This window comes from Salvelinus namaycush, chromosome 6 (genome assembly GCF_016432855.1).
Source record: "Salvelinus namaycush isolate Seneca chromosome 6, SaNama_1.0, whole genome shotgun sequence".
Classification (NCBI taxonomy): Eukaryota; Metazoa; Chordata; class Actinopteri; order Salmoniformes; family Salmonidae; genus Salvelinus; species Salvelinus namaycush.
Genome location: NC_052312.1, coordinates 31638897 through 31653884, shown reverse-complemented (window position 1 = coordinate 31653884; position 14988 = coordinate 31638897). Strand labels below are relative to the sequence as shown.

The window sequence follows — 14988 nt, the reverse complement described above, 5'->3', positions numbered from 1 at the left end:
CTGTGGCTGACAGTTTTTTCCTTCCCAAACAGTATAGTTGAGGTACGCATTCTTATGCATTGTACTTACATTTAGGTCATCCTCCTGATCATTTGTATTTCTTATATTATTTTTATTTGTTAATGATTGTTTTCCAGTCCACCAAATTATTTTAGACATGCATTTTAAAACACAATATTCCCTTAAAGGTATTTTTACATTATCATTCTACAAATGTTTGAGGACAACCTATTACAATACTAATCTTCTTTCTGTATCTGATGTTGGGAATGTAAACTGTCCGTTGAGCCATGTCCATTGAGTAAAGTATAACAGCTCTTGTGGCTTTCTAATAACTCGACGTGCAATCCGCCATTTAATTGTTCTGAATTGGTTGTGCAGAGGTAGAACCTTTTAGAAAGCCTTCATTTTTGGGGTTAAAGTGGGAGAATCCTTTTTTTTTTTTTTTTGAAAGACGCTGTGTCCTTATATTTGGTGTGATAAGACTATTCTGAACGTTGTCTTCAAGTCATTTTGCTGACTCCGTCAAAGTACATAAGGGAGAAGCTTTGTTCCTGGGCCCAGCACCCTCTTGAAGTGGAACTGGCATGACTGTGTGTGTAACGTGTGTTTGGTTATGCATGTGTGTTTGGTTATGTATGTAGTAGTGCGCTAAGCTCTAGCAGCCAACTTGTCTGGCTTGGCACAACACTTGAAAACAACATATATGCACAGTATGTTTCCATACATACGCACAAAGCAGACACACACTGATAGTTAAAATACAATACAACTCAGTCAGTTATTTGACAGTATCTGTTTTTCTGCATCTGAAGGTTACCATAACAAGGACCAGGAAAGCTGGCAGACCAAACACACAGGACTGTGTGTGTGTGTGTGTGTGTGTGTGTGTGTGCCTTTGAAAGGGTTTGTGTGTGTCATTTCTAGAGTGTCTATCCCATAACCAGAGGCAGAATCTTGTGTAACTTTGGTTTGACTGAAAACGGAAATGACCATTAAAGCAACAACATCCACTTTTCTAGATGACATTTAGCTGAGAGAAATGAAATATATTTTTGGACAATCACTAACTTCTAATCCTGCCACTAGAATCCCAAATGTGATATACAAGTTGCCTACCCCAAACAGAATGCAGTGCAGTTAAAGATAGCTTCTCCTATGCTATCACTGACTGTATCTATATAGTTAAGAAGCTATGGATTAGACAATGAAGTATTTAAACTATAGAATAAAGCAAATATCACCTAGAAAAGGCTTCTTTTCACCTTTGATATCCCTCTTCTACAATGGCTATATTATTTGCTTTTACGTGATAACCAAGCCACATCATTTCATATCAACTTGAAATTATGACTTATTTGGCTTTACTAGATATTTTAAATGTTTGGTTACTATGTTTTCAGTTTCGGTTTCAAACGCGGCTCTAAACAAACCGCATGGAAATAAGACATGACACATTTGACAGTCCCACTAAACATGACATATTCACTAGATTAGAGAAAACTATGACATGATGGGTAACGGAAAAACAAAAACAAAGAAATCAAAAACAATCTTCACAACAACACAATTTTCTGCACTTCCATTGAACACACAAATGTTCATTTTGGTCATGATCCACTTTTACAGTAGAGCTGCTTTCTACCAGTCCCTATCACATAGCTTGTAGTTACATATCACATCACCTCTCCTCTCTCGCCCTAAACTCCAAGTGGACACTACAAGTTATCAAATTACACATCAAAATCTTGTATTTTTTTCTTGAATCATCTTTGTACAGGGCTAAATGAAACGATCCCAGAGGTTATTTAGAAGGTAGTTTGCGGAAAGCTTCTCTTTGTACTAGTTAAAGTCACAGAAGGCTGACCAAAGAGTCTGGTGGCTTCTGTCTAAGCTATTGGCCATTGATAGTGTTGGCTTTGGTTTCTAGCTGTTGCCTGTGACTGTTTGCAGGTAGACAAAGCTTTAGAACAAGGAGGTAAAAGAGAACAGCAGAAGAATATGCAGAAATGCATTTTTTCCCCCGTATTGGTTGGTGCTTACACAAACAGTTAAGTTACTCAAACTTAATGTCACGTTAATTACTTTTCATCACAAACAGGTTCAGACTGGAAGCCTACTTTTTTTGACAGCTGCAACAGTCTTGATACCGTGCTTCTGTTACTGTTGGGAAATAGGAAATGGCATTTACAGTTGGTGGTGCCAGAAATCAGAATACAAAAAGTAGAACGCAAAAAGAAGAAAAAAAAAGACTGTTTTTTTTGTTTTTAGAATTTTTGCAACATACAGGCAGTGACACTAATTTCTGATACTACTCCTGTGCAAATGACGGACAGAGCAACAACGTTTGAATTGAACCAGCAATTGTTTCTAACATCAACAACTACTGTGAGGGTTTTTTGATATTCACAAAATTAAACATCTTTTTTTTTGGCAGTATATGAGGCCGTTAGCTTTCTACAGAACGGGTTTCCAGACTCGTGTTTTTGTCGTTTTCCGTCCATGAGCCTCTGTGTGTGTCTGTGTATATGTAGTCGCCAAGCCATCTTAATGAAACAGGTCTGAAAGTCGTTTTAAAAACCAGACATCTCATGCCTGTCATGTTCAGTCAGGGATCCCATAGGGCTGCAACAAAGAGTCCCTTTGGGCCTGGTCTTCCGGATGCATGCTCAATAAATACTCCAGTCCGCGGGTCGGGAGGGAGGAGAGTCAGCTGTGGTCTGTTCTGTTGGTTCTGTTTGGTTCTGGGTGAGGAGTGGTTCTGGTTCTAGCAGGTTCTAGGAGGACAGCCTGTGAGGAAACAGGTAGGAGGACAGTGTGACGGAGGTGGAGGGAGGGGCCTGTAGTAGTGGGAGGGACTCCAGTAGTCACTCCAGGTCATCTGATAGGTTGCCCTCCTCCAGCTCCCGGTCGTCGTCTAGCTCTGGGCTGTGGTTGGCTGTCGTCACCAGTGACATCGGACAGTCGTCGTCGTCCATGTTCAATGGCTCCTCCTTGACGTGGATCGCTGACCTGGAAAGGAATTTATGAAATATGTTGTAAATTATTTTATACATAAAGACATGATATCCGAGTAGGAAATTTGATACTGTTCCACCAGTGTGCCATAGTCCCATAGTCCACCCAGGTAGAAGCTACTGTCATACAGTGGTGAATGTGTGAACTCCCATACAATTAAACACAAAAACTATGATTGAAGTGAGAAGTTAGGCTGGTTACAATTCAAATGAGTGCCACAAGCCTGGATTTCACCCATGCACTACCAAGGTGTTTGAGCACACAGCTTTGAACTAAACCTGTCTCTCTGCCTGTCCGGTGGTTGGTCAGTGAGCTGCAGACAGGGGTCTACAGTGGCAGTGAAGTCAAAGAGATCCTCTTATGAATATCTGAGTTGTTTGCGTACAAGGCTCTAGGGTATCAACTCTTCGCCCTGGTCACATATTTTATCACGCTGCTATTTGTTAAAGGTAATTAGAAAGATTGTGAGGGAGAAGCTCCTCAGCACAATTAATAGGGGGTGAACCAGAAAAAAACAACAACTAATAAATAACTCAAATAGCCTCCGTCTTCTACAGAATGTATCCTCAATATTTATTTGTATTTCATTTAACCTTTATTTAACTAGGCAAGTCAGTTAAGAACAAATTGTTATTTACAATGACGGCCTAACCCTCCCCTAACCCGGACGACGCTGGGTTAATTGCGCCCCGCCCTATGGGATTCTCGATCGCGGCAGGTTGTGATACAGCCCGGGATCGTACCCGGGTCCCCCAAAGATATTCCATAGAATAAACCTACAGTATGTATTTTTCAGAGAAAACATAAAACATTTTGAACGCAATAATTGAAATCAGCCCGAATTATCATAAACATATCAAATCTGGCATTACGTTGCTAACCAGCGTGTAACAACAACCATAGTATTTGTGAAACGATCACTTCCACTCTAAGCAATTGCATCAACATTTTTATGACAAAAATGTGAAAATGGCTTATACCCAGACATGGTTGGCCATCAAGAGTTTACTGATGACACCTGGTTGACTTAAAATATATATATATAAAACACACTGCATGCTAAATAATGGAGAATTTCTCATCCCCTCTAGTCCCCCGGAGCAAGGGGAGTCAAGCTTTTTTTTTATCTGGTTAATAGAAAGCGCAATGCGTCGTTAATATGCAGGGGCGTGCGTGTCGCTCCTCCAGAGGAAAAACCTGCAGCTAGTCTCCGCCATTAATCAGCTTCAGCCCGGCAGTTCAGTCGGACATACATGATACATGTTTTTAACTCTAAACGAATGAATATCTTTAGCCGCTGTCAATAAAGGCAGTGTGAAAACACTGAAACACCGGACTGAGTGAGGAAGTGGGGACGTTTCCCCTCCAGAACAACAGAGAGAGGATGGGAGGAAGTGTGGTTGGCTACTAACAAGAATAATAATGCTGTCACACACAAACAAGGCTTAACATGATCCGGGGCCCTACTCAGGGAAAGGGTTTGTGGTGCGATGATAAATCTGACAAAACCTAATTATTTTTGACACGTCAGATGCATCAGGGAATCCCTGTGGACTAACAGGAGGGAGAGAGAGAGAGAGAGAGAGAGAGAGAGAGAAAGAGAGAGAGAGAGAAAGAGAGAGAGAGAGAGAAGGAGACAGAGAGAGAGACCAAGAAAAATCCTTATCAAGTACTCTCTGTATTAGAATGTGTCTGGCAGCCATCTCCTGGGTTGCCTTCATCAATGGCAGGAGGAACTTTGAATTTGAAAATAATTTTAAAAGGTACAGATTACTTTAATATTTATAGCAAAATAAATTCATATTCAGATGTGGTAGCTAGAAGGAGAAGCTTTGCCTTTCCAGGATGCTCAGCGGTGTGCTGAATATTTCTGTTTCCTTCTCAACCCACACACTCAAGAGGAGAAACCAGAATAAACAGAACTCTCCCCTCTAGGTGAGAAGAGGGGGATGAAACGATTATCTGGGATTCATTTCTATACACTCTTTCTAGTTATCTGGTAACACATTTATTGTTGTCGTAAATAAAAACAATGAACAATATTCATATTCAGAGCTACCACTCGAATCAACAGACATATGTTTTGATATTTTGATATTAAGTATTTGATATCTCTCCCAATTCATCTTTTTACAAAAAAACATATACAGTGCCTTCAGAAAGTATTCGCACCCCTTGACTTTTTCCACATTTTGTTGTGTTACAGCCTGAATTTAAAATTGGCCTACACACAACACCCCATCATTTCAAAGTGGAATAATGTTTTTAGAATTTGTTTTTAAATTAATTAAAAATAAAAAGCTGAAATGTCTTGAGTCAATAAGTATTCAACACCTTTCTTATGCTAAGCCTAAATAAGTTCAGGAGTAAAAATGTGTTTAACAAGTCACACAATAGGTTGCATGGACTCACTCTGTATGCAATAATAGTGTTTAACATGCTTTTTGATTGACTAGTTTATCTCTGTACCCCACACATACAATTATCTGTAAGGTCCCACAGTCGAGCAGTGAATTTAAAACACAGATTCAACCACAAAGACCAGGGAGTTTTTCCAATGCCTCGTAAAGAAGGCCACCTATTGGTAGATGGGTATAAAAAAAGCAGACATTGAATATCCCTTTGAGCATGGTGAAGTTATTAATTACAGTTTGGATGGTGTAACAATACACCCAGTCATTACAAAGATACAGGCATCCTTCCTAACTTAGTTGTCGGAGAGGAACGAAACCGCTCAGGGATTTCACCATGAGGCCAATGGTGACTTTAAAACAGTTACATAGTTTAATGCCTGTGACATGAGAAAACTGAGGATGGATCAACAACATTGTAATTACTCCACAATACTAACGTAAATGACTGAGAGAAAAGAAGGAAGCCTGTACAGAATAACAATATTCCAAAACATGCATCCTGTTTGCAATAAGGCACTAAAGTAAAACTGAAAAAAATGTGGCAAAGAATTAACTTTATGTCCTGAATACAAAGCGTTATGTTTGGGGCAAATCCAACACAACACATCACTGAGTACCGCTCTTCATATTCAAGCATGGTGGTGGCTGCACCATGTTATGGGTATGCTTGTCATCGGCAAGGACTAGGGAGTGTTTTAGGATAAAAATAAACGGAATAGAGCTAAGCACAGGCAAAATCTTCTTCCACTTTGACATTACAGAGTATTTTGTGTAGATCGTTGACAAGAAATGACAATGAAATCCATTTTAATCCCTCCTGGTAACACAACAAAATGTGGAAAAAGTCAGGGGGTGTGAATACTTTCTGAAGTATATTGAAATCCTTGGTGATCTCCCTCAAGCTTTGTAATAAATCATTTGTATTTAACATGTTACAACAAACATGCTACATTGACGATATTCTTAACAGGAGATAAATGAGGCAGGACCAGATGGTGGTCAGAAGCACAGCCATTTTTTAAATATATATATTTTTTTTTAAATGTAAGCTTTATTTAACTAGGCAAGTCAATTAAGAACAAATTCTTATTTACAATGACGGCCTACCCCGGCCAAACCCGGACGACGCTGGGCCAATTGTGCGCCGCACTATGGGACTCCCAAACACGGACGGATGTGATACAGCCATTAGACACCCAGCAGCACAACCCTTTCTCCTCATCATCACAGGCATAGCTCATAGTTATCATTTGTATTCATTATAAACCACTAACATGCTTGTGTGGTTGGAGAATGAAAAAAAGAAAGGAGAAAAATGATTAGTCCTCGTTGTGGCTTTACACTGTATTAGAGAACCATTGGATGAGTCATTTATTCGTTAATGGCTAGCTGGCATTATGAAGTCTGGACTAAATGCCTCGGCTCTGTGTCTGATAAATACCAGCTATGTGTGTGTGCGTGAAGTTCATGTGTGTGTGTGTGTGTGTGTGTGTGTGTGTGTGTGTGTGTGTGTGTGTGTGTGTGTGTGTGTGTGTGTGTGTGTGTGTGTGTGTGTGTGTTTGTGTGTGTGTGTGTGTGTGTGTGTGGTTCATAAGTGCATCTTGGACAGAGACTCATCACCATCACTGGCAGATTATGATCACTGGTAATCACGCTCTGTATGAGGCATGGCAGGGATGCAAATAACATCATTAGCTATGTGTCGTATGTTAACGAGGGGCGGGGGACGATCAGAGGACAGAGTGACACACATGATAGCGTCTGAACATGGATCATTTACGGTTATCAAGGAGTGTGGAGTGATATAAAGTACATACAACAACGTAATGGCCTTACATAACAATGCAACATAAAAAACTAAGGATTTTGGGTCAATTTTTTCACAAATTTTACAATGTGATACTGTGGTCAATATGCGTACATTTTTGAAAGTCTAAATCTCTTTTATTCAAAGTGGAACTGTTTTTACTGAAGTCCTTAAGCAGCATCCTACTGTACTGTAATTCTAGCTGGCACATCTAGTTCCTGTCTTTTTTAGTCTTTTCTTCCTCTTAAGCATACCCTTGAGGGGACACACACACACATAAATGGTAACATGCCTGGAGCTATCTGAGTCGCTGTTTGGCTGATAGCATTAACCTCCAGAAGTGGGGGAAAAAGGTTTGTCTAATTGTTCGATTCACTTGGTTTCTGAAGTTTCCCTGCTCTCTCCTGAGGACCGGCTGGTACGCCGTGTACTCTTTAGTTAGTGTTACTCTCCCTTCATTATTAAGTGCATCCCAGAGAACCCACTCATAAAAACACATTTCTTCCATTTTGAGGATGTTGCGGCCGTGTAAAGGCGGAGAGCGGTAGTGGAGGCAGCCTCCACAGCACCCCCTCACACTGAGGCGAGGCCGTCTGAGAGAGAGAGTCTCCTGTTCTGTCCGTTATTAAAAGTTAAACAGCCTGGGGGAGTGGATACACAGGGATTCTGTCTGGCACTGCAGATATGCCCCACTTAACCCCCCCCCCCCCACTCTGGCCCATTTCCGAAAGGAATAAACACATCTAAACAAATTAATGTATGGGTTAGGCCAGCTCCTCTCAGAACAGTCAGTCCCCTTCTTCGATACGGAACTGGCCTAATTCCCGATGCTACTCCAGAGATGGCTAGCAAGTTAGCTACTGTGGCTGGGCTTGCATCGTTGATTTCAAATGGGGGGCGGGGTGAGGAAGTGTGTGGGGGATGGAGGAAGTAGTAGCTTCACATACAGCGCCCTTGGTGTTCCATTTCCTATCTTTGGCTAGGTAAACATGGACTACAGTGACACGTGTGACATCACTGGTTAGAGGGAGAGCACATTTGTAACGTACACATTCCTGAAATCCACATGACATACATTTTTAATGGCCCTCTTTCTCTCTCTGGGCTCCATTAAAAAAGATAGAGAAGGCAAAGATTTTTAAGTAATTAATGATACAGTTAGCTGCTAAATATTAATATGGACGGTCTTGAATAAAATATGACATCTAAACCCCTACAATGCAGACATTGGAGTAATTCAAACCGAATGTGTAATTATCTTCTTTTTTATAGGTTATAACTGTTACAACTGACAACCATGTATGTAAAACTCACCTCAGGTGTGGCATAACATGTCGTTGAAATGAAGATTTCTTTGAACCGCCAAAATACGCTGTTAATTTAGTACTAAAATCAAATTAGTCCCCAAAAACCTCCCACTATGTTATAATCTAGTAAAGACTTTTAACAAGCTACGATGCTAACAAAAGACAGCTATGGGGAGAGTGGGGATCCACTGTTGCTACTGTATCATCTGGTACATGGAAAAGAGGGGGAGGTCTGTCACCAACTCTCTCTCTGTGTTACAGTGAACACACTGGGGTAGGTGTGTGTGTGCATGCGTTACTGTGTGTGTGTGCGTGCATCACCACCAACGAGAAGCCACTGAGTGCTACTTACATGTGTGCCTGTGGGGAGTATCCTCCAGGGCTGCTGTGGCCGTTGGTGTCCAGGTGATCCAGCGATCCGTTCAAGTCGGACTGGAGCAGGCTTGGGGGGCTGCTACCCATCATTCCTGGGGGGCTGCCACCCATCAACCCATGGGGGCTCCCGCCCATGAATCCATGTGGGCTACCACCCATGAATCCATGGGGGCTACCGCCGAGCATACCAGGGGGGCTCCCGCCCATTAGACCAGGAGGACTGCCTCCCATCAAGCCAGACGAACTGCTGTTCATCAGACCAGGGTTCCCCAGCAGAGGCAGGGAGGTCTCAGCCAGCGCCGCCTGGGAGGGAGGAAGGGAGGGAGGAAGAGGGGGGAGAGAGGGAGAGGAAGGGGAGAGGGAGGAAAAGAGTGGAAGAGAAAAGGGGGGTGGTTGATAGAGAGGGGGAGGGAGTGAGCGAAGGGGAAAAAAGGAAGAGAGAGAGAGAGAGAGAGAGAAAGTGATGGAAGTTAGAGACAAAAGGGTATTCAGATTATAGGCCATCATTGAGATAAACCTCACACTTTTAAGTTCCACACAAAGAAAATTCCACACAAAAACTATCTTTTCGTATTTGTTTCAATAGTCCATTGTTGATATTGTCCCAAAATGTTTTGCATGTCAGCAATCAAATTTCAAGATATATCACTTTCAAAATACAGATAACACTAGTAAAGACTGTTAACAAGTAATTATGCTGACAAAAACAGCTATGGGGAGCTGTATTTTGAAAGTTGTATATCTTGAAAACTTGACTGCTGACATGCAAAACATTTTTGGGACTATATCAACAATGAACTAATGAAACAAATACCAAAAGAGAGTTTTTGGGTGGAGTTTTCCTTTAAGACAATTACTGGATGCTTTCTATAGGCTGTAAATGACTAATGATTGGATAGTTTACAACCATCATTGGACAGTTTTCACTGATGGTTTATTCGACTCAATATAACTCCACACAATGAAAGATCTTTGATGCCACTGATATCACCATGTTGGCTTTCGATGACTATTAAAACAGACCAAAAACTTTACCTCCAAAATAAGATAGAACTCCTGACACTTTTGCCTCCTGCGCAGTTATATTTGCGATTAAAATTTGACGTTTTGGCTATGAGCACCTTGCCGGCTGGCCCGAAAGTAAGAAGCCAAATCATTTATGACAGCTTGGATAAATATTAATGCAAATGCTTTTGCATTTGCTGCGGCTGCTATCAATCTGTGCCTGTATTCAAGCTGGAGAGAGAGAAAGAGCTGGTGCCTGCTCTAACCACAGGGTGGCCTCCATTCTCACTGATCTCTACCAGACAGATGGAGAGAGATGGAGGGAGGGAGGGAGAGAGAGGAGGGAGGAGAGAGGGAGAAGAGTGAGACCCTCCACTCAACTTTAGCCACTTTCTTCTGCATCTCCCTTGCTGACTATGAACATACAATACAGTAGGCTGAGGTCTTAAGAACTACTTCCATTTAACCCCACAGAAACCCCACACATAGACAGCTGTAGGCTATAGTACCCTCAATACAATGGAGGGGAATCATTTTGTCTAGCGTACAGGATCTGACAGAGCAATCGCAGGTTAATACTGGGTGTTTACCTGTAAGCTGGCGTTTAAAGCAGCTCCATAGCCCAGGCTGGAGGGAAGGTTCTTCACAAGCGTCGGGCTTCTACACCAGGAAACACAAATACACAAAACAGTTTGAAATAAACATTCTTATTTTTACAAAATGGCATATTCCAACATAAACAAATAAATATCTAACATCATTGTAAAATACCTATTTCTCCTAATAGCTGTGACATTAAATCACTTTGGAATGAACGGCAGCCCTTGAACAGACACCATATACTGTACTACAGTGATATTTAAAAATGGCTGATTATTAGTGGTAATACGGTACAGGCCCTAGGACTAGGTGGGGAATTAGAGTGACAGCTCTGCTCTAACGTACCCTGTTATCTTCTGAGACCTGCGTTTCTGGTACTCCATCTCGTCCACCGTCCACACGGCCCCCTTCACGTTCTCCACACGCACAAAGCACTTGTGCAGACTGAGGTTGTGGCGAACGGCGTTCTACAGGCGGAAACAAGGAGAGAAAGGTTATGGAAAGAGTCCATTTTTATTTTATTTTTATTATCCACCTAAGAAAGGAAGGAAAGAAAGGAAGGGAAATAGATTTTTTGGGGAAATTCTTAACGTTCACGCACCATTGATTTAATTAGTAAAAGTGAGCGAGTACGAATGCACTTACAAGTCACACACAGTACATATCAATCAGAGTAAGTAGGCTGAAAGGAGGTAATCAGCATAGCGAATGGCTTTTGGTGACAGAAGTGGTAATGCTGTGGTGATAATGGTGATGTCAGTAGCAGCAGCAGCAGCAGCAGCCCTCAACCCTCTGCTCTAGTCTTAATGGCAGTATCTTAAGAAGATGACAGTATCACAGATTTGAGGCCCTTCCCATCCGGTGGCTAACCACTAACCCCGGTGACAATATGAGGTGTGGGGGGGTAAGAGGAGGAGGGGGGTTGGTGTGAGAAGGTACGATTTGTGGGTGTGAGGTGGTTTTGGGGTAGGCTGACAAGGATGTCTACTATATCGAAATAGTCTGTGCATGCTGTTAAGATAGGAGTCAAACGAATGATCAGATCTTGACACCTTTTTGTTGTAATGTTGTCACATACCCTTAAAGCAAAGTGTTGCTATCAAAATGACCTGAGATACACATTACTGCGTGCATATGCAAACATTAAATATATACAAAAAAAGAAAATCAACAAAAGAAATACAATATTCTTCCCCAACATTCCAGATAAATCAATATTAAAACATGCATCAAAAAGCCTACAAATAACAACCTTTGCTTTAATATCGCCCGCTTTCACATGCATTCTTTTTCCAACGAGGTATACAGTTTTTTCCCTTTAAGAAAAGAGATTCAGAAAAGAGAAAAACAGCCCATAAGCAGATCTTCGCATCTGACCTGAAAATCCCAGGATTTGATTGATCTTAATGCCCATGGCTTTGAATATGATCATTTTAATATTAATGAGAAAATGAGCAGTTTTATTATGCATGCTATACAGTTAGATCTAATAAGCTGCTGAGGAGTGAGGAGCAGAGTGGAGGCTGGATCCTCCAGTCTCAGAGCTGATGAGACCAAGCTCAGATATTAAATCACCTTTCATTTCTTTCTTTTTTCTAAAGTTCTCTCAGTTAATCAAATGACAAGCCCGTCACGGATCATCCCTCTAACGCCTTACAAAAGAAATGTGGGAGCTCAACATGTAAATATATCACCTAGGTTATTGTGAAAGAGAGAGGGACTGAGATATTTCTAATGCCCATTGTGCCCCCTTCTCTATATCATGACCGGGCCACGAAAAAAAGAAAATGTGTGTGTGTGTGTCAGAGAGAGAGAGAGTGTGTGCAGTGTATGTGCTAGTTAATGACCAGTTAGTGATAAAACAATTGACTAAACAAGTAAAAAAAAACACACAGGACTGTGTGACAATCCGGAAGAGTCCGGAGTCTTTTGCAGCACACCCTTGTGGATCAGTAATCACACGCCAACATCATTTGCATCCCAAATCCAAATTAATTCACTTTGCTAAACCTAGTGCTCTGATATGCTTTGCATGCTGATGAGAGGTGGATGTATCCTGATCTCCCCCCCCCCATCCTCTCCTCCTCCTGAGTATCCACAATGGCCACTGCCACTGGCTCTTACTGGCTAACGAATTATGCTTAAGGTGGGTGAGAATAAAACACGGATAGGATACATGTAGTGTTGTGGTAGAGGGAGGGAATATACTTATCAGCAACACACACACATTTCCCCCCAAAACAGATGCATCAAGAAGACATTTTTAACTGTGTTGGAGAGGCAGGCAATGAAAGTTGTATAGGACAGAGATACAAATGAGTCCTTTTGTCCTGGTAAATGAAGTGTGTTCTCTCCCTGACAGGCTAATTCTCACTTTGGGTCTCCTTTAGTTCCGGCTGAACGGCCATAACCCCTCAGTCGGACACGCGGCCACCAGCCCGCCACTATGAGCTATGGTGTGTGTGTATAGGAGCACACGGGCCAGACACTAAACACAAAACCCCCTGCCACAGCCCCAGCCTCCCTAGGCAAACAGCCATCTTTCAGACTAATTAACCAATGATATGCAAGAGAGGCTGGGTGTGTGTGGGAGGAGGGATGGAGAGGGAGAGAGAGGAAGAGAGAGAGGAGAGAAAGATAGAGAAAGAGGAGAGCGAGATAGATATAGAGTGAGGGGAGGGACAGGAGGAGAAGTAATACGGTGCATGGTAACAAAAGGTGCTGATGATTGAGTGGCTGTATTGTAATTAGCGTGCCAGGCCCCACTCCTCCCCACTGCACCAAATTAGAAAACGATATCAGAGGCAGAATTATTCTTTCACTTGTCATCTGAGAGAAAGAGGTTGGAAAAATTCACTCTATTCAAGAGGTCAGGTTAAAGAGAGGGGAATGGGATACTAATCTGTTGGTGTCAAGTAAATAAATGTTCCTCCAAGCTTTTCTTACTGCAGGTATGGCACAAAGAGGTGTCTCTAAATGAGGAAGTAGTGTACTCTAAGGCTGTAAGAGTAGGTTTAGGGTAGGTACCTTCCAAGTAGCTGCGTTGCGTCTGAAGTAAGCAAATGTGCGCGTGAACCAGCTGTAGATTTCATTAAGCGTTAACTGCATGTCGCCCGACTCCATGATACCCTGAAATGAGATGACATCAAATAATGGTTTACTAACTAGGCAGCATGAGACACACTCTCAGAGCTGCCTGCGATTCAAGCAGCAATTAATTTACATCTAATCAGGCAAAGTTAATTTATTTTTTCTCCCACTCACCTGCCTTATGAGGGTTGCATAAGTAAATGGCGGTCTGACATCGGCATTTTTATAAAACTCATAGTTTGGGGCGATCTCTGGAAAAATAAATACTGTGTCACCACCTGAAATAATTGGTAAATTTTATTCTTCAAGGCATTGGAATTAGTTCAGGGTTTCATCAAATTAAAAGCGGGAGAGAAAGAGAAGAGAAGAGGGAGGGGCAGCACACATCAAATCAGCATTTTCCATGTCTAACAAAATATAATTTTTATTAATCTCTCTCATGAGAAATCTTAAACACTAATACATCCATATGAAATTAGATCAATGTAGATATTTTGTATGAACATGAATAATTCATGCACATTGGATACTAAATACCAGAGAGTAAATATAAACATCAAAGACAGATGCAAAGAGCTTAAAACATAGAACATCTAAACGTTCGAACTTAATTAACATTCATGTAATAATTACGCTCAGAAAAAAGTTCTGGCGTATTTACATATAGATTGATTATACAGAGGCTTTTTTTCCTTTTAAATATAACATTCCATATTGGAACAAACACTGTGCGGTTGTACAACAACAACCAATAGTGACAATGCATTGAACGTCCAACATAGTATTCAATTCAATTCAATGAACCCAACTTTATTAATGATCCTAACTCTAGGTGACTGGGCTTAGTGTAGAGGTTCTTACCTGAAGACAGTTGCATGGAGTACTTGTCGGAGTGACGTCTGCGCATGGCGCCCATGCTGGGGACGTTGGCGGCGCTGAGCAGGGACGGCACCTGGGGCACCTGGGACATGGGTGTCACGGGGGCGCTGGGCGTGGTGGGGGTCTGAGGTACGTTCGGAGGGGACACCGACAGCAGGTTCTTCGACATGGTGACGCTCGATACCAAGTTCAGCTGAGTAAGGAGGAAAGGAGTGAGGGAGCGAGGAAAGGAAGGAGAGGGAGTGAAGGAGGGTAAGACAGGGTGGAGTGAAAGAGGGAGAGAGAGAAAGGGGGGGAGGAAGAGAGAACATGGGAAAGAGAGAGACAGACAGAGAGAAGACAGAGAGAAATATGATTGAGGGTGAGAAGGAGGAAGTAGAGGCAGGAGGGAGGGAGAAAGAAAGAAAGACGGTTTTACATCAGAAGGGGCTCTCTGACAAATGAGAGTGGATTCGCTCTACAGTTCTACAGCTGTGGATCCACTAATAAGCTG

General features: G+C 41.9%; 1 protein-coding gene across 1 annotated transcript in view; it reads right to left on the bottom strand.

Annotated features, from left to right (window-relative positions):
- Nucleotides 1-2335: 2335 nt before the first annotated feature.
- The window catches only part of foxp2 (forkhead box P2), a 98845-nt gene continuing 86192 nt past the window's right edge, over nt 2336-14988 (bottom strand). The window contains exons 12-19 of the mRNA XM_038995581.1: nt 14478-14688; nt 13791-13867; nt 13554-13655; nt 10872-10993; nt 10517-10586; nt 9163-9224; nt 8899-8988; nt 2336-3012 (exon numbers count right to left, since the gene is read on the bottom strand). Coding sequence (XP_038851509.1) covers nt 2868-3012; nt 8899-8988; nt 9163-9224; nt 10517-10586; nt 10872-10993; nt 13554-13655; nt 13791-13867; nt 14478-14688 — 879 coding nt within the window. The 3' untranslated portion in view covers nt 2336-2867. The remainder of the gene's footprint in view (nt 3013-8898; nt 8989-9162; nt 9225-10516; nt 10587-10871; nt 10994-13553; nt 13656-13790; nt 13868-14477; nt 14689-14988) is intronic.